General features: G+C 40.3%; 1 protein-coding gene across 23 annotated transcripts in view; it reads right to left on the bottom strand.

Annotated features, from left to right (window-relative positions):
• Celf2 (CUGBP Elav-like family member 2) overlaps positions 1–22961 on the bottom strand; it is an 856147-nt gene that overhangs the window by 182308 nt on the left and 650878 nt on the right. For all 23 annotated transcript variants that reach the window (XM_029471522.2, XM_029471494.2, XM_029471516.2 and 20 more), the window contains one exon: positions 1596–1792. In XM_029471522.2, the coding sequence (XP_029327382.1) occupies positions 1596–1773 (178 nt within the window). In that variant the 5' untranslated portion in view covers positions 1774–1792. The remainder of the gene's footprint in view (positions 1–1595; positions 1793–22961) is intronic.

The raw sequence follows: 22961 nt of genomic DNA, 5'->3' as shown, positions 1-22961 counted from the left end.
ATAAAGCCACTATCAGTGTTCCGTTTTCCTAGGTGAGGATGCAGATTGCCTGCTGCTGTAACTAGGTTCTTTTGGGTACCACTTTAGGTAAAGGAAAAGGACTTATTTAAAAACTAATTAGTCCAGAACCATGCATTATGCTGTCTCCCTTATGTAGGATAGTATGAAAATATTACAGTGAACTCCTAATTTCTCTGTGTGGAAAACATCTAAATATTCACAAAGGTTTCTAACATAATTCTGATTTCTGTGGTTTTACATTTTACTGATTTTAGATATTAGAGCCTACTTATCTAATTTTATTATTTGTAGTTACAACATTCTAGTCTTTTTAAAACAGCCATAGTGTTAAATGTTATGTTGGGGGGGGGGGGCGGAGGCTACTTTATTAACAAAATGTGAAGGTGGGTTTGTCTACCTTTACAAATCTTTGGGCTTTTAAATTCCTTTAAAAAGCTCCCAAAGCCCAGTAACCCTCAGTACCATAGAGTGCAGGAGATAGCTCAGCATTTCACAGAATTACAGAATATTAGCCTTACATTTTTCTTATTCTTTTATTTTTAAAAGGCTCAGAAAAAGTGTAAGGTAAGGTTCGTATGCCTACTAAATAGCACATACAAGTCAGAAGAGGAGCTCCCTCTTACAAGATGCACATAAAAATAAACCAACAAGCTGGACAGAAATAGTAAAGCCCAGAGAAAAAGGAACTGTGATATCCTTAGGAAAGAGGCCCTGAGAAGAGAGATGAAAAAAGAACGAAGTCACTAAAGCAAGAAGGTTAAAATAGCAACAGAAACCAAGTGTTAGCAGTAGAGGAGTCTATACAGAGCCGACAATGACAATGTAGGACTTAAAAACACAGAAGCATCAACCAAATTCTTGGCCTCTATTTCAATAATTACAACCTCCACCCAATCCCCATTATCTTAAAATGGAGGCAGTAACAAGCATCAAACGTTACCCTTTGATCTTACCTCTGATAAGGGTGTAAGCCTTGACTATTCTGAAGACGTGTTAACTACCTATGCCACCAGGGCACTAACCCTTGTTCCAGCAGGCACAGTTCTCTTAATGATCTCTGCTGCCTCAAAGAATGGGCATCTGTCCTCAAGGTGAACCCTTTCTCTATTTTGCAGGTCATTTCAAGGTCTCTACAGGCTATAGAAAGGTGTAATGTACTTGTGATTACATGAGAAGTCATGAAAAGGTAGCATAGAAAGAGTTAGCTCCTGAAGTACAAGGCTAAGAAATACTGTTCCTTAAAGAAGCACCAACTCCGCCCAGAGATCACATTGCTTAGAACGTGACCTCATAGGAGCAATCAGGAGACCATAAAAAGCTGGGCAGCATTCCTGCCCTCCTTCTTGAGCCCCACCTGTCCCAGCAGGCGGGAATTCTGGGAGGAGCCCTGAGGCACAGCCAGAACACCAGGGCTGGCAACACCAGCTGCTCTCAGCCTGCCCTCCCTCCCTCCTGTCCTACGTACTGAGGGTTCTGGGATATCTAGGCAGCTCAGGGGTGTCCCCCCCAGTCACTAAGCCCCCCCCCCCCACACCCGAGTGACCCCTACCGCGTGCACCACATGCTTTTTGTACCTTTACTCTGGGGAGGGTTCTGACTCCGGTCTCGGAGGACGTTGATCTGGTAGACAGCTCCATAAGGCTCAAAAAGTTCTTTCAGCTCCTTTTCCGACCAGGACCTAGGGATCTGTCCGACAAACATCTTAATGGCATCTGGGTCTGGCTGGTCTGAATGATCCAAAGCTCCGTTCATCTTGTTGGCTGTGCCGTTACTGTCAAAAACGGAACCAGGAGCCAGAGTTAGGGCTTCAGGGTGAAGGACAGGAAGAAAAAATAGTGGGGGTTGGGGGTGAGGAGGCGGAAAGAGGAAGAGGAGCACAGGGGAAAGTGCCTAATGAGTCGTAGAAATTTGATGAAGTAAAACAAAGCAGAGGCACCATTAGGTTGCTTCTCAGCAGCAGCGCGATGCTTTCACTGCAACTGCTGCTGTTCAGCATTGACTCCGGAGCACAGGGCAGTGACTGGCCTCCTGTCACCCAGGGCATGGGCATCTCAGAACCCAGGCTTGGGAGGCAGCTGCAAGTTAAGTGCAGGTCTCAATTGGCAAGGCTGCCATCAACACATCACAAATCAGCAGCATTATCAGCTCGGCACTGGTTATCCCTGAGAAAGAAAGGCAGAGCTGGATTTCTGCTGGATTTCTCACCCTCTCCCCCATTCCCCGCCCTTTTTCAGAGGTTTTGGAAGAGAGGTGGTAATAATAAAGTCACATGGAAAGCAAATGAAACACTTGGCAGTCCATCAGATGACTAATGCAAGATGCTGGTGATGAATTTGCAGAGTGCGAGAGGCATCCATGTGTGCATCAAATTAGTACCTTGTTGCTGCTCAGAATGGAAAGCGCTCCAGCTATGCAGCTCAGTGCAGCTGATTGGCTGCTTGCACTGGAGAAAAGGGCCAGAGCATGGGGGGGGGGTCCCCTTTAAAAAGCACATTGTTTATGGGACCCAAGCACAAAGGGCTTAATTCAGAGAGGCAAAAGTGATCTCAGAATTGCCTGCTTTGTGTTGGGGAAAAAAATACACCACAGAAAGTTGAGTTCCCACTAAAGGACACTGAATATTTCAAATCTTTCACACTCCATAAATTGTTCTCTGTATATCTGACTTCCAGATGTTGCACTTAAGTTCTAAACAATCACACGTTTGGGAAAGAGAAGAAAAAGGTCTGCTTTTCTTCTCCTAGCTTCAGTAAATATTTGGGGTGGATACAAAGAATAAGAATAAGGCATAAGCCTTTATATGTCTTCCTATCATTTCCCAGACCCAAATCTGGGAGAGAATACTTGTCACAAGTCTGATATGATGAAGTCATTTCTTTTTACCTGGGGCTACCCCTCTGACAATAATAAAGCAAGCCAAATACCGTTTCCTCATAACCCCCACCCAACCCCAGGTCTTCTCTTTAGAATGCTAACTGCTTCTTAGTTTACTTCATCAGTCTGTGGAAATGCAAAGAGCCGGACATGTGCAAAAAGCCAGCAGCCTTTTAAGCAGGCGACGACTGCACTAGTTAAGCATGTCAGAAAGAAGAAACACTAAGCAGGTGTGATTTCACTGTCGCCTAAGAGAAATACCAAAAATGCACTAGAAAAAGATCTTAAGCAGAGAGAGTTCCTTATTTTGTTGCCAGAAACAGACAAACAAAAAGAACACTTTAAAGACGCTGCAGGTCTAAACTCATTAGACTTGAGTGCCCCCCCCCACCCCCTTAAAGCATGACTGCACTCTTGAGCATGGGAAAAACTGGGAGCTATGGAAGGCAGTTCCTGAATTTGAGGACATAGTGAAAACTTTGTCACATTCACACAGACAACCTCCTCCCCCAAAAGCATTTTCATTTCAAATTTCCATTGTAGAATGAAAAAAAACAAAAAACCCAAAAAACTCAATTCAGATTAATTCAGAGAGGCAATGATGTCAGACCCTCTTCAGTAGGTGTTGCCTTGATCTCTACATCTCTACCACCTCCCCATGTGACCACTTTGTTTTTTATCACTGAAGTAACATGATACATTTTTAGAGCATTCGCTAATCGATCTTATTGTTATAAAAATGCTCTACTGAATAAAATATTGAATAAAAAATCTTTTTTTTAACAATTCAGGTATAATACAATGCTTGTTTATGTTAGCCTAGACCATTTATCTTGCTCTCATGCACCTATCTTATTTCCCATCACTGAGAATTCAATAAACAATTTAGCCTGTGGAGCTGTGACGGCACACAGTGGAGGTGGCTCAGCTCTTTGCAGTAGAGGATACCATGTTTATAGCACTTTGAAAGCTGAGAATGTGGCAAGACTTGCTTTTGGGACAGGAAGGACTCGTGGTTGCTGCTGTTGACAACCAGCTAAATGAGAAGAGGAAGGTATTGCCACAAGTCTAAGCTAACAGAAAGCAGAAGTTGGACAATGGCTCATATAGAGCAAGAGTTAGACTGCAGTACAGTTGTCTAATATCTAAACAAGAGTTCTGGAGCAAGCACTAAGGAATGCTCACATCACAAATGAACATTCCTTTTATGTTTTCCCAAATAACAGAAACCAAGGGAATCAAAGGAGGAGGGAAGCTGCCCAGAGCTCCTCTGGCCTTTCTACAGTAGAAAGTGCTTACTTCATGTCTCCCAGTCGTTGTCTCCCAGTCTTACACCTTGGACCCCTTACCATTCAAAGGGCAAACACATGGGCTCTGTATTTGGACATCAGAGCTTTCTACTGTGCCACTTTGAGCTTCAGATCCTTCATCTATAAAATGGCAACAACAGATATCACCTCATAGAGGCACATAGCCCAGAATGTTCTATAAATGTCTTGCTATTCTCACTGTGAATGCGTTTCCTTTACACACTCACCACAAGTAATCACCATAATTCTATTTTTTACTTAAAAATTCTTTTGGTATAAATACAAACATGACTCATATCTTTAGTAATAATAGTATCTTATATATACCAATACTACACTATGTACACTACTTTTTAAAAAGTTGGTCTTAGTTCTTTTTTTGTGTGTGTGTGTATGTGTGTGTGTTTGTTTTTTCAGTCTTACTTTGTAGACTTGGCTGCCTGGCCTGAACTGGCTATGTAGAACAGCCTGACCTTGAACTCACAGAGATCTCCTTGCTTCCCCTTAACAAGAGCTAGGATTCCATGGGTGAACAACCACATCTGGCAGTGATTTACATTTTTTTTTCTTTTTTTGGTTTTTCGAGACAGGGTTTCTCTGTGTAGCCCTGGCTGTCCTGGAACTCACTTTGTAGACCAGGCTGGCCTCGAACTCAGAGATCTGTCTGCCTCTGCCTCCCAAGTGCTGGGAATAAAGGTGTGCGCCACCACCACCCGGCTACATTTTTAATCTTTAAGACAACCCTATGAGAAAGTAGTTTTTCAAATGGCAACATCTGAGAAATAAGTCCCTTCCTAAGGACACCAGATTATGAACTATAGTTAGAATCTAAATCTATGCCCCTGGGCCCCAAACTGCAAAGTATTTCTAATCCACCATGTGGCTAAACATTCTGTACAGTATGGCTTGAGTGGAGTACAGACAGCTCAAAACAAATCAAAGACAAATTCCAAAGCAAGTCTTACTGGGTTTCTTGAATCACAGTCCCAAATAAAAACAGGAATGCTGGAAAAATGTACACACACCACTCCTCTATCTCTGGGAGACAAGCTGCAAACCACCCAGTTTATGAGCCTTTAAGGCTGCTTTGAAACCCACATCTTCTCAATTACCACATAAGAAGATCACCATCTGTCCAGAGCCTTTCTTCTCTACTTCTAGAAAGTCACTCGGATGAGTAGCTGCCACGTATCCTTTTTTATATCCCCTTTTGTCTGCCATCTTGCAAACGATCATTTGGGAAGTGTACAATAATTCTGTCTGTAGGAAAATGTAGTCATATAGTATACACTAAAACCACCACCAAACACTCCCAATCAAAAACATTTATTTGGGCTATTCATATGACAATGACCCTCTTATTATTACTGCATCTTGGTGTATAAAAATTTTGCTAACTTTGTTTTAATACACTTTAACTTCTCCTTTGGACTCTGAATCTTTTCTCTTGGCTGAAGAATATTTCTTTTAGAAATCTGGTGACTTCAGTTCTCATGTGGCTGTAGGGACAGAGACTTCGAGTTAGCCAAAGATCATGTGTTAATCATGTTTTAAGTTAAGCTTTTGGGGGTTCTTGCCAGGGACCATAGGTATCCAAGGAACTTGTCATAGAGAATTATAGCTACACATACCCCCATCTCAGCCAAACCCTCTCCTAAGAGCTTTGTCAGAAAAGAGTCTGCATGACTTGGAATGCTAGGACTAGCTTGCTTTTCTTATTCTGTACTTTCCAAGGAACACAGTATAGTACAAGTTTAGATTCAAATCTAAATAATATTAATAGAGGGCCTACCCTTTGCCAGAAGCCGTTGCCAAGTATCTGACACACAATATCATAATAGCTCTTTGGAACCATCTTCATTTTAGAAATGAAGCAAATGAGGTCCACAGAAGTAAGGTGCCTTTCCCCAATGCAACTTTGTAGGGAATCACACTATAAAATACGGATACAGTAAGATTTAAAAGCCAATTGTCTGCCCTTCGTGTTCCATGACCTCGACTTCTTTGGCGAAACCCTGAGGTAGTGGTGTTTCACGAGACTCTGTGGCCACTTGCAAACCTTGGACACAGACATATACGTCTGTGGGCACCTTGCCTGAAAACTTCAACGAGACCCTGAATAGCAATTGTGTTTTGCCCTTGGCCCTCTAGGACAGGTGCCAAGTGGAATGGGAGCATAAGTCAGTGAGCACGCGGTCAGGGACACTGCTGGCATGAGCCTCAGAGTCAGGATGGAAAGTGCCGCTACTGGAAGGGCCACAGGAGGGCTCACACGCAGCTCCCAGCCCTGACTGACCTACTTCCCTACTCCATTTCCTCGCAGAAAGAAATCATATCAACAGAGACCATGCGCACCCATCCGCGCGTCCTCTGAGAAAGCAGAGCACCATTCAATACAAGGGGCTCAATGGATTATTATTATTATTAACTTCAGGAAAACATTTTATAAGGCCTAAAAATTTTCAAGTTTCCTTTTCAAGACTGGAAGCAAAGAAACAGATTTTTGATTTTGTATTTTGTCCTGTATTTGTTTTCTATATTTAATTTCCTTTATCTCAAAAAAGCAACGAACTTACAAAGCCAAAACTGCTATGAAAAAAAAATTCCTGTCTCTAAATACCGTTGTCTGAAGATAGCTGATCTACTTGGTGTTAATAAATAATAATATTGTTCTTACCCTTTTATTTGTTTGGTCTTTACCTTACTGTTTTTATTTCTTGGGATGAGTGCATTGGTTCACTCTAAGTCCATGCTGATAGAAATGATCGCCATCTCTATATCCCTATCACTAGCCTACTGCAGTATGCCAGGCAGTGGCTACATATTGCTACTGAGTACTCAACTATGGTTAAGGCAACTATATAAACACATTTTTATTAATTTTATTTAGGTAGCTCTAGAAAGAAATATACCTTCTTTCCTCCTTTTAAAACACTAGTTAGAGCTGAGACTCACTTAAACATATTATTCTGAGGGAGCCGTTTTGAAAATACTATTAAAGCCCAGTTGCCTAACCATAAGCAGATAATGGGCCAAAGGAGCTGGCCTTGGCTCAGCATCAATTTAACTGTGTGCCCTCAAGGAAAAATCAAACAACTCCTCTGTACCTCATTCATCCCACTGTAAACCAAAGAGAACAAATAGTAATTTAATTTTATTTAAACATAAATTATAATATATGGTTATAATTTCTACAAAAGGCTATAAAAATATAAATACTTGTATTCATATAAATACTTGCATTAATGTTTACAAAAATATGCTATCTCCAGTGTGTTGGATGCAGAGATGACTTACTGAAAAGATAATTTAGATAGTATAACCAGCTGCTTGAAACTTTGGTATAATTCCACATCCTGTGTCTAATTTAATCCCCAAAGCTCAAGGCATATACATACAGGCCAGAGAGTTGACAAGGTGTCATGTATGCTGTGGGGAGCAACACAGGCTTAGATGGAACTGTTAGTGGCCAACTGCCAAGGGTGCTACCAAAGAGCCATCTCTCTCAATATGTCCCAACATTCTTCCTAACAAAATGAGCTGCATCTCAGTCAGCTGACAAAGCCACTCTTTACATGGGTTTAGGAATAATTGTCTAATACCACGTGTACTTAAGAGAAAGCGCACAAAAGACTAGACTGCTTGGTTGTCATGGAAAGCTATCCAGGACAGAGCTGCATAAGGCAACAGAGGAAGAGGACTGGCAATGTGTCTGGTGCTTCTAGAAGGCTACAGGATGGGCATGAAATTCAGCAGTACTAAAAGTCTTCTGCAGTGTCCATCTGGGCAATGTTGGTCATTTAAAAAGAACATTATCTTCTCCACAGAATGGCAACATGGCAACCAGGAGCCAGGCAAAAACACCATATAGAGTCTTTAGATGCCACAGCTACCCACATGTGTCCTAACTGTAGCTAGGTTGTTACATAAGATGTAACTAGAATGATGCTCCAGTATTTACTTGGAAGACACCGTTATCTCTTACCATGTATAGCAGAACCTTTTGAATTACAGGCATGTCAATTATAAAATAAGGGCCTACATTCTCTGGGGTGAAATGGCACCATACCAGCAACCAAAAACTTCATGGAAGATTAACTGGAATAAATAATACTCAAAATATCTGAAGGAGATAAAAATTCCTTTCCGATCATCAAATTTTAAGTAAATTAGCTTGTGTTATTCTGAAGGAAAATTCAAGGTTACTTTATGTACATGTAATATTGCTCGTCCATAGGATTTTTACAAAACATAAGGGAAGAATCCCCAATAAAGGAACTAGAGAAAGTACCCAAGGAGCTGAAGGGGTCAGCAACTATAGGAGGAACAACAATATGAACTAACCAGTACCACCAGAGCTCGTGTCTCTAGCTGCATATGTAGCAGAGGATGGCCTACTCGGCCATCACTGGGAAGAGAGGCCCCTTGATATTGCAAACTTTATATGCCCCAATATAGGGGAATGCCAGGTCCAGGAAGTGGGAGTGGGTGGGTTGGGGAGCAGGGGGTAGGGGGTTATAAGGGATGTTCTGAGGGGAAACTAGGAAAGGTGATAGCATTTGAAATGTAAATGAAGAAAATATCTAATAAAAAACATGAGGGGAAAAGAAATGTCGTAAGAGTATATAGGACAGATGGAAGGCACCCAGAGGCCTGCCTGCTGCATGGCCCACCCAGAGCAGGAACCACTCAGAGTGGTGGAGAGCTGGGAGAGAGAGAGTTGATGGGTTTGAGCACTGTGACAAGACGTGGAGCTGGACACAGAAGAGTGGAGAGAAATAGCCTGAGCTGAGAAGCCTGTCCTACCACCTGAGCTCATTGAGAAGTCCTGGCCTGTGCTGCCACTAAAGGCCATGTCTCAGTATATGGCCATGCAGCAGCTGGGGTCTGTGCCAATATCCATGGCTCATATTACCACCAAAGGCCATGGGGACATCCCTGCAATGGGCTGCCACCTAAGACACTGTTGCTGTCCAAGGGCTATGCAAAGCTAGTCCTGACCCTTACTGCTGCAGCACTCTAGAATGCTGGCCCCACACTTCACCTGGGCAGCACGTAGCTAGCCCTGGTGGAGAGGGTGGGGGTGAGATGGCCCCAAGGCCATGAGAGACAGAGAGCTGGCCTTGCCTTTTGCAGCGGGGGCACTGAGTGAGCTATCAGGCCGTGCTAGAGAGCTGGAGACGGTGGTATGAGTGCCAAAGAGCTGCAAGGGTGACCAAGTCAGCTAAGCTACTACACAAGCCCAGATCCAGGGCTTTCAGTTTGGTCTATCGGAACCCCATCTACGTGGACAAATGAAGGGGTGGAGCAAGCAGAGTGAAAGTAGCTTAGGATCTGCTGGATCTCCTTGAAGCAGGACAGCAACAGGACATCTGAGGGGAGTGCTGGTGAGGATCCAGTATTGATGGTGCAGCAGGAGCCAGAGGCCTTGAAGCAGATCAATGACTCACTGCAGGTAACATCTGCAAGTAAAGGTGTGTGGACAAAAGGCTGCACTGTGGGACACACTGTGATACACTACAGCTTCCACAATGAGATGTGGGCTTTTTTGGTTTTTGTTTTTAATTTTTGTTGTTGTTGTTTGTGTTTTGTGTGGGGGGAGGCTGCAAGGTCAGAGGGTGGATATGAAGGAATGGGGAGATAGAGTAGTATTGGGGTGTATGATGTGTAATTCACAAAGAATAAATAGAAAGTTTTTTTTTTTAAGGGTGACATTTTTTTCTTTCAAAAGTAACTTAGAAACAACACACTTGTCATGGATGTTTTACTAACCCACTAGAGTTAATACTGGATTGTATTTGGTCAGAGATCTGAAAGCTATACATCTGTTACCAGGGTAAAAAGCAACCATGACTCACAGGGAATGTTCCTCTTTAGAAAAGGTCACAGAATACCAGCATTTGGACTCACCAAGTGAAAGGAAAACCTGATTACCTTATCTCCCTCCATTTGACTGCTAGTAAAAGGCAGAAAGCTGGAAAACCCCTACAAAGAAGTAAATTTGGAGGCACGTGGGGGGTGCATGATGACTGAACACACAATAACCCTTGCTGGCAAGGCTGCCAAGCACCGGCTGCAGACTGCCCTTGATGACAATCTCCTTTCCTGCTGTGCTTTGTCAGAAACTGTTCCGTGGACCTTGGGGCTTGAGCAGAAGGCATTTTCACTACGCTGATAGGTATTTCTGACGAATGTTTAGAAATGGCACCAGGGAAACAATCATTTTAAACAAGAGATACAGAGGCCCTCATCTTTCCAAAGTGCAGCCTCACACTGACACACCCTCCGGTGACAGCCGACTGCTTCCACCTTACAGGGTCAGAATTCTTCAGGCTGCCCATTGAGAATGAATGTCTTCCCAGTTTGTTTTACATGCTCATACCTGACGTGCTGAATGTGCCTGTCTACTGAGGGCAAGGAACTGAAATGGCTCTTTAGGAAGATTGAGAGAATATTATTTTGGCTATCAATAAACTGAAAATTAAGATTGTAATGAAATGAAGAAAAATACTGCAGGAAATCAGTGTGGGTTCCCACTTCTCAAAATGAACACTGATTTCTTCTTTTACCTACCTCACCTGTGTATAATCTAACTTAAAGTAGTAAGTCAATAAAAAATAAATGTCACACAAAAGAGGGATAAACAATATAGGCATGATGTAAGGTTTCCTGCAGACCAGGTTTTTCCAGCTGTAGTGAAAGTAGTGTCCTGTATAAGCCAGCTCCCAAGGAAGCCTCCCATCAGCCCCTACTCACCGAATGCACCACCCCAGCATGCTAGATCCAAGTCTGACTCTATGATCGCTCTATGGAGAATCCAAGCACCCTACAAGTTATCACCACACAGAGTCCTTGTCATTTCTTCCCATTCTTGTTTGCATTTTATAATTTGTATGAACATATGTGTATGTGGGTACATGCTCACATGCTTGTGTGTGTGTGCTTACATACAGAGCACGGGTGCACATGCATGCTGAGTGTGGAGGCCAGAGGTCTATGTTTGATGTTTTCCTCACTGTCTTACTTTAACAATACATTACATTTATTTATTTCTAGTGTAAGATATATATATCTTACACTAGAAATAAACATTTATATTATATATATATACACACACATATATAAATATAGTATATATATACACATTATATATATTTTATATATATACACACTAGAAATAAACATTTGCATTATATACACACATATACATATATATATATATACATACACACACACACACACATATATATATATAAAATGTTGGTACAGGTATCACAGTGTGTGAGGATGTGGGACGGTCAGAAGGTGACTTGAAGAGTTTTTTTCTCCTTTTACTATGTAGATCCTAGGAATCAAATTCAAGTCACCAGACTGTTCAACAAGCAACGTTCCCTAATGAACCATCCAACCTACTTTCCACTTTCTTTTCTGACATGGAGTCTCCCACTGAATCTGGAGCTCATTGGTTCAGCTGGGCCAGCTGGTTCAAGAGCCCCAGGGCTATGCCTGTTTCTGCCTGCCTCCCTGGCGCCAGTATTACAAATACATGCTGTGCATCTGTTTGTTTGTTGTGTGTGCGTGTGGATGTGTATGTGCATGTTGGAGCACTGGGGATCCGAGGTAAGGCCCTCAGATGTGCTGGGCAAGCACTTTACCAATGGAGGCAACTCTTCAGCTGCTGCTCATTCTAACTGTTAAGGACTTGTTTATGTCAGACATGTGCTAAGTATAATAGAGATAGCTGAATAATGTATAACTTATATTATTTATGAGCAGAAGCACATATAAGAATCAAGATGTAAAGTGATACCATCTTTAATAGAACACAATATATAGCATGGTCTTTTAGTAAGGCAGCAACACGTGACTAATATAGTCAAGGTCAATGTTTACATTTAAACAAATCAAAGCCAAAGGATGGTGAACTCTTGTTATTTCGCATAGATGACCAGGAGACTGAAAAGAGTAGGAGGGGAGAGGCACCAGGAGAGTGAGAGAGGGGGTGAGGCAATGCTGACTAAGGGGATGAGCCCTTGGAGCACTTCCTCCTAAGCATGCCAGTGAGACCAAAGGCTGAGGGCCACCAGGAGAGAACTCTGGCAGAGATCCCTGGCTGGGATGGTGGTCAAGGGTGCTATTGGCCTTGTAAAGGGTAACAGGCTAGCCATTCAACCAATGCTTATGGTGTGTATCCTGGAGTCCATGATACAAAGCCATTCCTCTATCATATATTTATAAAAACATGCTATCCCATATAGGACTATTCTGTAAAATCTTAATATAGTCAGCACTCTTAATCAATAACAAATATAACATACTGATTTGGAAATTTATACCTCTTCTTTTCAATAAGAAATTATCTTTAGAATCTTGACCAATAAAAATAATCTAATATCTTCAATCAACAATAGGCTTTGGCATTTAAATTACATATTCTTAAAAATGTATACCATCAGACCTATAGAATTAAAATGAGACTAAATGTGCTCAAACACAATGGCTCTTATGCTAAGAGACAGAATATCATTATATAAAAATTCTCCCCAGATAATTTTTGAGACATTTCTTCATTTTTTGACATTACATCTGGCACAATGAATACAGATGATCATGTATTTATATATCTGTGTAAGTGCCTTTCCTAAACACAGCCAGATGGTGTCTTCCAAAATGAAATTAATTTTAAATTAATTCACTCTGGACTTACTCCATTTGAGGCAACAGCCAAATCAACACGAAGTCATGAACTTGAGAGAGCTCAGGTTTCTCACCATCAAGGGAAAAATTAGTATAAATATTTTCCCTCCACCCTAAAAGAAATTATTCCGGTGCCATCACAAGCTGGAAGAGCTGGACTGAACAACACTGAATAGTGGCAAGATGGGGTAAAATTTTCTTTTGGGTTGAGATTAGATCAGGGCAAATATTACATTCAGTATTCATAATGACTTGAGATGATTCCAGTAAAGATCAGTATCATTATTACTAACATCATCGCTGAAGATGTTATAATAAATTTGCCATACAGGCTGAGCCAGGTACCACTGTGACAGGAGAGAGTTAATTCTAAGTACCCAAAGAGCATTTTCCCTGTCTCTAGCTGTAGCTACTGAAGGAACTATAAACAAAATGTAACTAGGTTTTGCTTGCTGTCAATCTTGGTGGATGCCTTTATTATCATACTTGTTTCAATTGCAATTTAGGTTTCCATGGAGACACAACAGTCAGCTCCAGAAAATTATAAGATAAATGTCAGGCAGCGATAACAGTGTTAATGAAGCTTCAGTGACAAGCAGCTCTGTGCTTCAATAATAAGCCTATTTTCTATTAACATACGCGGAACCTGTCAAAATCCTGGAAAGAATTAAAAATTAAATATCTACCTACCTATATTTAAAAATGGGAGAGATCATTCCAAATATAGCTTACGTCTCTATGGCGGGTAAATTTTGCATATGATGGCATTTTTTTCCCAAATATATGGCAAAGGTGGAAGTCCTTATTTTAGGAGAGGAGATGTCTACTGATTCTGGCCATGACACATGAAGAGCTTCAAAGAGGTTCCCACACAACTTAAGGTACATATAAAACCCACCTATTCTTCTCTGGTCTAGATTAGTAGATAACCAACTGGAGCACCAGTATTCTGAATTACACTTTAATGCTCTACAGCTAAGGATATGCCACTGAAATTTTATCAGGTCGAAAATGAAAATTGTGGACCTTTAAGAATTTGATGCATTCTAACGATGCATTCTGAAGATGGGGGCTAAAAATTATACCACCAAGGGATTATTCTATTATATAAAACTGAAGGGAAAACAAATTTCATTTTTGGGGAATAGGTATAAATGTTTATTAGGAATGAAGCACATTTTTAATGTTATGCTCAAAAATATCCTGTCAGGATCCTTTATTGAAAGGCGTAGTCAAGTTAAAGTGGTCAAGTTACAGGTGGTATTTTTGCAAACCCAAAAGACAGACGTAGATACACCTGTTCATCTGAGTTTCTCCTGCACAGCTGTTGCTCTTTGCCATCCTGCGCACTGTTATTTAACTGGTATTATTATTAATATAGAGTGGTGTATCTCTACCTTACCTAGCAGTGTTTACTCACTCTACTGTATGCCAGTTACTGGGTGTAGGTCACAGTGACACATACTATCACTATCTCAAGTGTCTCATTGTTTAATAGATTGTATAATACAAAATCCAAGGTCCTAAACAAGGTGTGCTTTTTTTTTTCTATTCAAAGTTTGGTTCATTTAAAAATTATTGTATGCGTAAGTTTTTCTGGGGCCAGCCTACAGTTCTACTTTAGCAGCAGCAGGCTGTGTAAACCCCTCTGAGTCACTGTCACTCTGGGTTTCTTTTACTCAACTCAACTTTTAGGAATAAAGTTAATAGGACTCAAACCTAAAGCTTAGGAACCAAGTGGCTACTGGGCTAGAGTGCTCACTCTCTTCCAGCACCACTTATAGTATTTCTCCTGCTTAGATCGCTCTGTGTTAGCCCTGCACGCCTTGTGTAGGTTGCACAGTGCAGCTTCCCTTTCAGATGTGTGCCATGTGAGCAGTGAGATTCAGCAGAAAGTAGGGAAAGGACGAGTGACGTCACCTGGAGTCCCACTTACCCTTCCTAGTTAGACTTAGATCTAGTCTTTTCAGTTGGGTTCATTTCATCATGAGACCTGAGAAGTCAGGGGTAGATTTAAAGGTCTGTGCCACAAGCAACTGCCTTAGGAGGCTGAAAGTGGCTCAAAGGTCAAAACCACCTGCTACTTATACAGAAGACACAGGCTCAGACCTGGTACCCATTCGGTGACTCAAAGCCAGCTATACCTCCAATTGCAAGGGATCCTATACTCTCTTTTGACCTGTGTGGGTACAAGAGATACATGTGATAAACAGATACATTTGCAAGTGAAAATATTCATACATATAAATAAAATCAGTCTAAACAATTTTTAAGAAGCTACCTCAATTCCTTTTGGTATAAAACTGCAAGGATGTTTTGAATGTCTTGTAGCCAAGCTGACTATCCAGGACATTAAGTTTTATGCTGTGGCTTATAGGCCACAGTGTAGATAATACCTGTGCATCTGCAGGAGTCAATACACCCATAAACTTCAGAGCCCCAAATTCTACCAACTCATAAACCATACCAAATACCATCAAAAATCAATAATAAAATCCTGTAACATGCTCCCTCCATACTTACTGGATGATTTTCCTACCATCCTACCCATGAAAAAGATATACAAGGGAAAATAATTGAAAAGCACACACAAAACCCAGCATACTGGCCCTATGACTGCTGTGCAGGTTCAAACTGGTGATGTGGATGTAGGGAGCTCACCGGAAAAGCTGTAAAGCTTAAATTTAGCAACTTTGATAATGGAATTTAGAATTTAGAACTTCCAGGTATAAACTAAAGTCTGCTATGTTACTACAAACTGGATAAGGAAACTTCAGAGATCAGATGATGAACATATAGCTACCTGAGTAGCTCACCTGGGAACAAGCAGCAATGGGGAAGAATGAAAGATGCTCAACTGACTCCCTAATTATGTGCCCATAACTTCAGACACACTGAGCAGCTTGTGTTTGAGATTTCTACACAGAAATTTCATTAGTGACCCAAAGAATGGCAAACTTCAAGAATAGTTTGTCTTACCTCACATTACCAGGGAGTTCAGAATAAGAGAGTGTAGAAGGAGGTGAGAGGAGACTATGAGCTCATTTGGCCAGCCTGGTCTACAGAGTGAGTTCCAGGACAGCCATGGCTATACAGTGAAACCTTGTCTCGAAAAACCAAAAACCAAAAAAACAAAAAACAAAAAACAAAAAAACTCAAACAAACAAAAAACCACAACACTAGGAACAAGATTCAGGCCATGCTCAGAGAGTGCAGAGCCTCAGGGGTTTTGGCCAATCCTTCTGGAACCACACTACCTCTAGCCACTGTGATCATATTTATTGACACTGGGTTTACAGAATGGACTCAGGCTTTAGGACATTCTACCCAGGTGAGATAAAAACCTAAAAAAAAAAAACTATAGATTTAGCTTTGTAGGAAATTACAATCTCATCAACTAATGGAGATGGGTGATGCACTTAACACACATTAACAATCTATATGCGTGTGGATGCAGGGCTCTGTCACATTAGGAGGTTGCCTCTGCATAGGTTCCAGCTAGAATGCACTTTATCTGTGAAATCACACAACAGTGTTTACTCAGGCAATTTTCAGTAACTAGCCCCCACTGACAGGTTACTGGGCTTGTTTTCAGTAACTAGCCCCCGTTGACAGGTTACTGGGCTTGTTTGGAGTTTTTTGTTTTTTGTTTTGTTTTGTTTTAGATAATCAATAATAAGAACAATTTGGTTGGTTGGGCCAAAGTAAGTATTGCTTCTTTTCTTATTAGCAAAAACATTGAAAACTCTGGTTGAGAAAAATTATGGTAAAATAAATGAAGGACCTCTTTATGAATGAAATCATATATTATTAAAATGACTCTGAATGTGTTCTTAATTTAAATAAAGGTAGTCATTTTAACAAAACCAAGTGTCTCAAGAATGAGGAAGGACAGAATGTTATTCTAACCCAAGATATAAAAGTGAATTGCTTTGTCAGCAGCCAGCAGGGTATTATACTGCCCTTGACTTTTATTAAAATTCATGTATGGCTCTAATGCTGGATAGATCTAGCTTCAATTATTCACAGCCCCACATTTCTACTGGTTAAAGATAGGAGAAAGCAAGACATTAGGTAAGATGCACTTCTTATATTTACTCTTGGTCTAATATTTTTAGATCAGTCAGCAAAAGCAATTTCTCGTACTCTGTATTGGGTAAATGAAGGCAAAGACTATTTCTGGTAAAATCTAAATAATGAACAATGCAACAGCCCAGAGGTCCTATTGCTAATAAACTTAATTGATTGTGGCTGGGGTACGTACCACTTGTTATGCTGATTCTACTGTATGGACATAATTCATGCACTTAGGACGCATGAGGAGTCCATTCCTGAGGAAACCAAATCCCCATCATATACTGAGGGGCCTTGCTGCTGATCTTTCACAGATAAAGCAGCACGGGTTTTTGGTAGCTCTGCAGGGTGCTAAGCTGCAGTGTTTCTTTAATGGAAACTTTATTTTAACTTCATATAGGTCTCACTGACACCTTCAGGCTGATCTTCAGTCTGATATGTTATTCTCTCAAAGCCTCTCTTGTAGCACTATCCCACCTCTCCTAGTGAAAGAAAGCAGGACCTGTGCATGAGCCCCGTCAATGGCATTTTTACAGGCTTATAAACAGGTACTCACAAGAAGGGATTTCAAGTGATACAGTACTACACAACTTCCACCTTATGAGCTGAGGATAATAATCAGAGCAATTTTCTTCTAATGAAAGGCAAACAGTTATATGCATGCTTCTTCAATCTGGCTTTGAATCTCAGCACTCACATGATGGCTCAAATCCTCTGCCTTCTATGGACACTACATGCATGTAGTCCACTGACATAAATACAGGCAGAACACATTATACACATAAAATAAAAATAAGTAAATATTTAAGAACATACAGAGGAGTAAGAAGGGAAGATAATTCAAGGAAATGATTCCTTGAGATGTCTATGTGTGATATTTAGATATGTGGCTATGAATTATAAATTGAAGATGAAGTCTCCAATGTCATAGAGAGTCAAGGGGCCTTTGGCCTTGGAGAAGAATCGTAAAAAGACTATCTAGACTGTAAAAGGAGTCCATTCTTTAAGAGAGTAAACAGGAACAATCTACAGAATATAAGGGCATGAGTGTAAGGGCGTGAGGCTCTTCAGGGAACCACAGTGTGGCTTAGTGATCCAATCAAATTCTCCAATTTGCTTTCAGTGAAAAGCAAATTTTCCAATTTAATTCAGCCAGTGAAGAATGAACCAGAAGACAGACATACTACACAATGGATAATAAGGGGAGGGAAAAATGAAGTTTCCCATTGAGATTATAACAAGAATCTTTCCTTTACTGTGCAAGTTTTGAATGTTCAAATATGGAACACAGCTGTGCTTATTATTTTTGTACTCTATTTTTTACAGACATACTTTTGTTTTTGTTTTTAAGTACCCTTAGAGCCAGCTATGATTGTACATGCCTGTAATCCTAGCACATCAAAGTGTGTGTGAAAAGATCAGGAAACCAAGTTCAGCCGTTTGGTCACAAAATGAATCTGAGGCCATTCTGGCATGTATTGAGACCTTGTCTAAAACAAAACAAAACAAAAAACAAAACAAAACAAATCCAGAATAAGAACGAGAGAACTAGTGCTATTATGTCACACACACATTACCTATAGGACATAGAAAAATCAATCAAAAACCAATCAGGAAGCTTCCTGTCTCCTGCCAGCTTCAATAGTGGCAGACAGTAGCAGGTGGGTATTGGGGGGGTGGGAGGTGTTTTACTAGTGCTGGACTCTACAAGGTACAATATTGACCTTCCAGGCAAGATGTCACCACTGGTGCAATAGGAGCATTACTGTTATAGATAGCTAGGTGCATTTTGATTGAATTTGAAGTCTGATCCATACAAGGGATTTCTAGGCCGGCATTGCAATCTAGGTCAAAATTCCAGTGACTATGACTGAGGAGGTCACAGATCTAGGTTAGAACCTACTGTTGTTAAGTGGTTATATTGTCAAGCTGTCTTTTAAATATTTATGTCTATACCCATAAACCAAGGTAACCCTCAATCTCGGCTGGAGACATTTCTTTGTGCAGTGAACTGCATCAGTGCGGAGATGCATTATCTAGCTAAAGTTCTGGAAATAAGACACAGGGGTTCAGCCCTAAATGGCACATTTTGTCTTACTTATGCTACATCCCAAGTCTCAGGGAGCATTATGGAGAAGAAGATAGAAAGATTGTAAGAATTTAGTGATAGGAAGGAATGTTGTGAAGTACAGATTTCTAGACTTGGTTTGGCTATTGAACTCATGAGACACACGCAGCTAACATTTCAGCATAGATGGGAACATCCTCTCTAGGCCCAATCCCTTACTGTGGAGGTGTGGACAGTTGATAACTGCCGGGGAGGGGGAATCATTCTTTCTTTTTTGAATGTGTGGCCACTGGTAGATTCTCCTTACTGTAGTAGATGGCCCCATGCCTACAATATATGGGCAGCATAAATGGACTAAATATGTAATTTAAACACATTTTAAAAAAGGAAAGGAATAGAGAGGGGGGCCAGGTTGAGGGTTTGGGAAGAGTTGGATGAGGGAAATGGGTGTGGATATAACTGAGTTCTGTTGTGTACAGGCATGAATTTATCAAAAATAATATTAAAAACCAAAAACAAAAAAATAAAATTTTTAATTAAAAAATTAAAAATATTCTGGTAAAAAGCTTGATTAGCATTTGGGAATTTTCTTTGGGGGGGGGATTCACAGTTTTATGTATCGAATGTTCCTAGTATGTAATTATTTAAAATATTTCATTAATTGCAATGACTGTATTGTGAGATAACTTGAGAAAGAGTAATGAACTGGCGGGGTTTTGGTGCTAGCCAGACCCAATTCTAAATTAACAGTATGTAGCAGCAGCCTTGGCAGTGTAAGCCTGGGCAATTTACTCAGAGTCCCACATACCTCAGCTATGGGATGAGCACACGAGGATTCTCTGTGTTCTCTTACGATTAGACAAGAAATGTTGCATGTTTTATAGAACTGTGAAAGAGTAGGGACTCAATGCTTTCCCATTTCAAGAAATAAAAAATGTGGAAAATTTAAAAAAAAAAGAATTTATATTAAATACTGTTTTTCATACAGATTAAAAAAAACAGAATACAAGTACACATACATTTAAAAAATAGAACTCTCATAGCTTTAACTGCATCCACTATGCTAAAGAAAACCTAATTGTGTTAGTCACAATTAAGAGTTACACAATTACAGAAGTGAGAGGAATAAGCAGTCCCCATCCACCTCGGAGGCCCGCCTAGGCTCTAAGCCCTGTCTGCTTCCCTGTGGTTGTTCCACATTCAGGCTGAACAGAGTTCACTGTTCCACGATGTGCTCTTCCACATGATGTCACCCACAGCTCACTTCTGCTCTCCACTTCCTGCTTTCTGCACTCCCATCTTTCTTCTGTAGCTTGTTTGAGAATATAGATTTCCCAGAGCAACTCTATCCTTTAATATCCACTCCAACGATTGGCTCTATGCAGACAATCCTACCTGATTCTCATATTAAAGGTATTCACTTACCAGGCAACTGTGTTTTCAAATGTAAGAGCCTCCGTACAGCCTACAATTATTTGCTTGGTCAGCACAAAACCTATTTCACAGGACATCATGAGTCTTGATGCTCCTGCAAACCCATCTGAAGCTCAGCCAGCTCTTTCAATGATACAGAAAAGTATCTCTGCCACACAGATGCCTGAGTCCCATTTATGGAACAATTATAAAACTTGAGCAGTAGTGTTTCACATTTGTTCAATTTTGTATTTTTAGCTCAGCCTTTTTCCTTTCACAAATTATGGTAAATACAACATTTACTTCCAGAATGTGTGACTTGCTGGGATCATAAAGGAAAATGCACTACAAGCAGGTTACCTTTGGCTATAGCATTATAAGGAGCCAGACAGCTGAATTTAGTCATATTAAAATTCTATTATGTTGTCTGGCCTATAACAGAAATTGGTGTGTTTTCAACTTCCAACCCCCTGTCAGGGCTTCACCAGGAATGCTTTTTTAAAAGTAAATAAATATAGTTTATGTTTGTTAGTGTCTACATTTGCTTTCCTTAGTTTACTGTTTTATAATCTGCCTTCTTTGCTAACATAGCAGTCTGAATACAGCAAGTACTTGTTCTGGAAACTACATACTGTCCATCTTTAGAAGTAGAGTAAATATTTTACCTGTTGTATTTTGTTCAAAGAAGATGACATTCCTTATGACAGTATATTCTGTAGTTAAATCTATTCCTACCTCAGTCTCCAATTTTTGTATTTTTTTCTAATTGCAAAGTCACAACATTCATTGAGTATAAGAACTCTTACTTGTCTCATAAAGTCTGCTCCTTTTCTGACCTCGCCACTAATAAGTCAGATAGTGACTTGTAAGTGTACTGCTGCAAACATCTTAGAGGCAGTTACTGTGAAACTTCATCCTACCCTGATGAAATGTATACTTTCACTAGATGATGTCCACAGGAGGCACTACTTGGAGCTCAGAGTGACTGAACGTGGAGCACAACATTAGTGCAATGACACTATGCTGCTTTGCCTCGCTCTACATAGTGAGGTCCTGCTACATGCTAATACTAGGAACATATAGAAGATACTCACTCCTCTAGTTTAAATATTTTATTTAATAGTTTCACATGCTTTGAAAAATAAGAAATTTATCACTCAAAATTCTTATTCTATAACCCTGGAATACATTTTGAAAGAAAAACATGCTTCCAGATTATAATAAGTTAAAAAATGCTAGGAGACTACCTAGGTTAATGTTTGATATGGTATTTAAAAAGTTAATTCAAATCCTAGACTAAGACTAGCACTTGTGACAGAAATGACTAAATGAAATAAACAGCATACAGTTTTGAGGGGTAACCAGATAGATGCTACATATGCATATGGGAATGCCAAAGCAATTCATCTGGGAAGAAAAGAAGCATTCAAAATGCACATATCCCAGTGCTGATGAAGGTTGGATTCATAAGTGGTTGTGATTCTTCTAGACTCTTCTGATCTGCTTGTTGTGCAATTTTCTTTATGATCCATCAAATCACACATTCTGGAAGTAAATTGTATTTATCATAATCCATGAAGGGTAACCCTAACCAAATGTAAATAGAAATGAATAGAATAAGAAAATCACAAATTAATGGCAGAGTCTTCTCTAGGATCTGAAAAGTAGTAATGTGTTTTGTTTTGCTTGTTGGTCAGTTTTGCTTCTCTGAAGCTAGATCTGACTATGTAGCCCAGACTGGCCTCTAACTTGCAGTGTTCCAGCCTCTCCCTCCTAGTTTGGGACCTTAGGCATGAATCTCCATGAATGCCACTGTAAATAGTTTGCTTTTGTTTTTCCAAGTCTAACATTTCAAAGGCTTCAAGATTTCCAAACTTCATAAGCATGGAGATTAAAGAACAACAAAGCACTTCATATAACAGACTATATAAAGATGCCATGAACAGTACAGGAATGGGAATACAAGCGTGGTAACTCAAGGTTCATAAAAGATGTGAGGAAGAAACAGAACAACCACATATGTTTGCCACTGGAGGAAGGGAAACCGTGGATCAATCAGAATATCTCCCTACCTGGCCTTACATCCTATCCTGCCATTCATTGCAGGTGATATTTCAGAGTTCCCTTTTCTTTCTTTCTTTCTTTCTTTCTTTCTTTCTTTCTTTCTTTCTTTCTTTCTTTCTTTCTTTCTTTCTTTCTTTCCTTCCTTCCTTCCTTCCTTCCTTCCTTCCTTCCTTCCTTCCTTCCTTCCTTCCTTTCTTTCTTTCTTTCTTTGTTTTTTTTTTCCCCGAGTACTGGAACTCACTTTGTAGACCAGGCTGGCCTCGAACTCAGAAATTCGCCTGCCTCTGCCTCCTGAGTGCTGGGATTAAAGGCATGCGCCACCACGCCCAGCTCGAGTTCCTTTTTTCTGTTTCTTGCATACTATTTAGAAAAGGCCATACACTTTAAATACTGACACTAATGTTCTTTACTTTTAAATAGATTTCACAGATGAGTCTAAA

The sequence above is a fragment of the Mus caroli genome, unplaced genomic scaffold, assembly GCF_978045245.1.
Source record: "Mus caroli unplaced genomic scaffold, Mus_caroli_1 scaffold_2, whole genome shotgun sequence".
Lineage (NCBI taxonomy): Eukaryota > Metazoa > Chordata > Mammalia > Rodentia > Muridae > Mus > Mus caroli.
The sequence above is the reverse complement of the archived record's forward strand: the minus strand, read 5'-3'. Positions and strand labels throughout refer to the sequence as shown.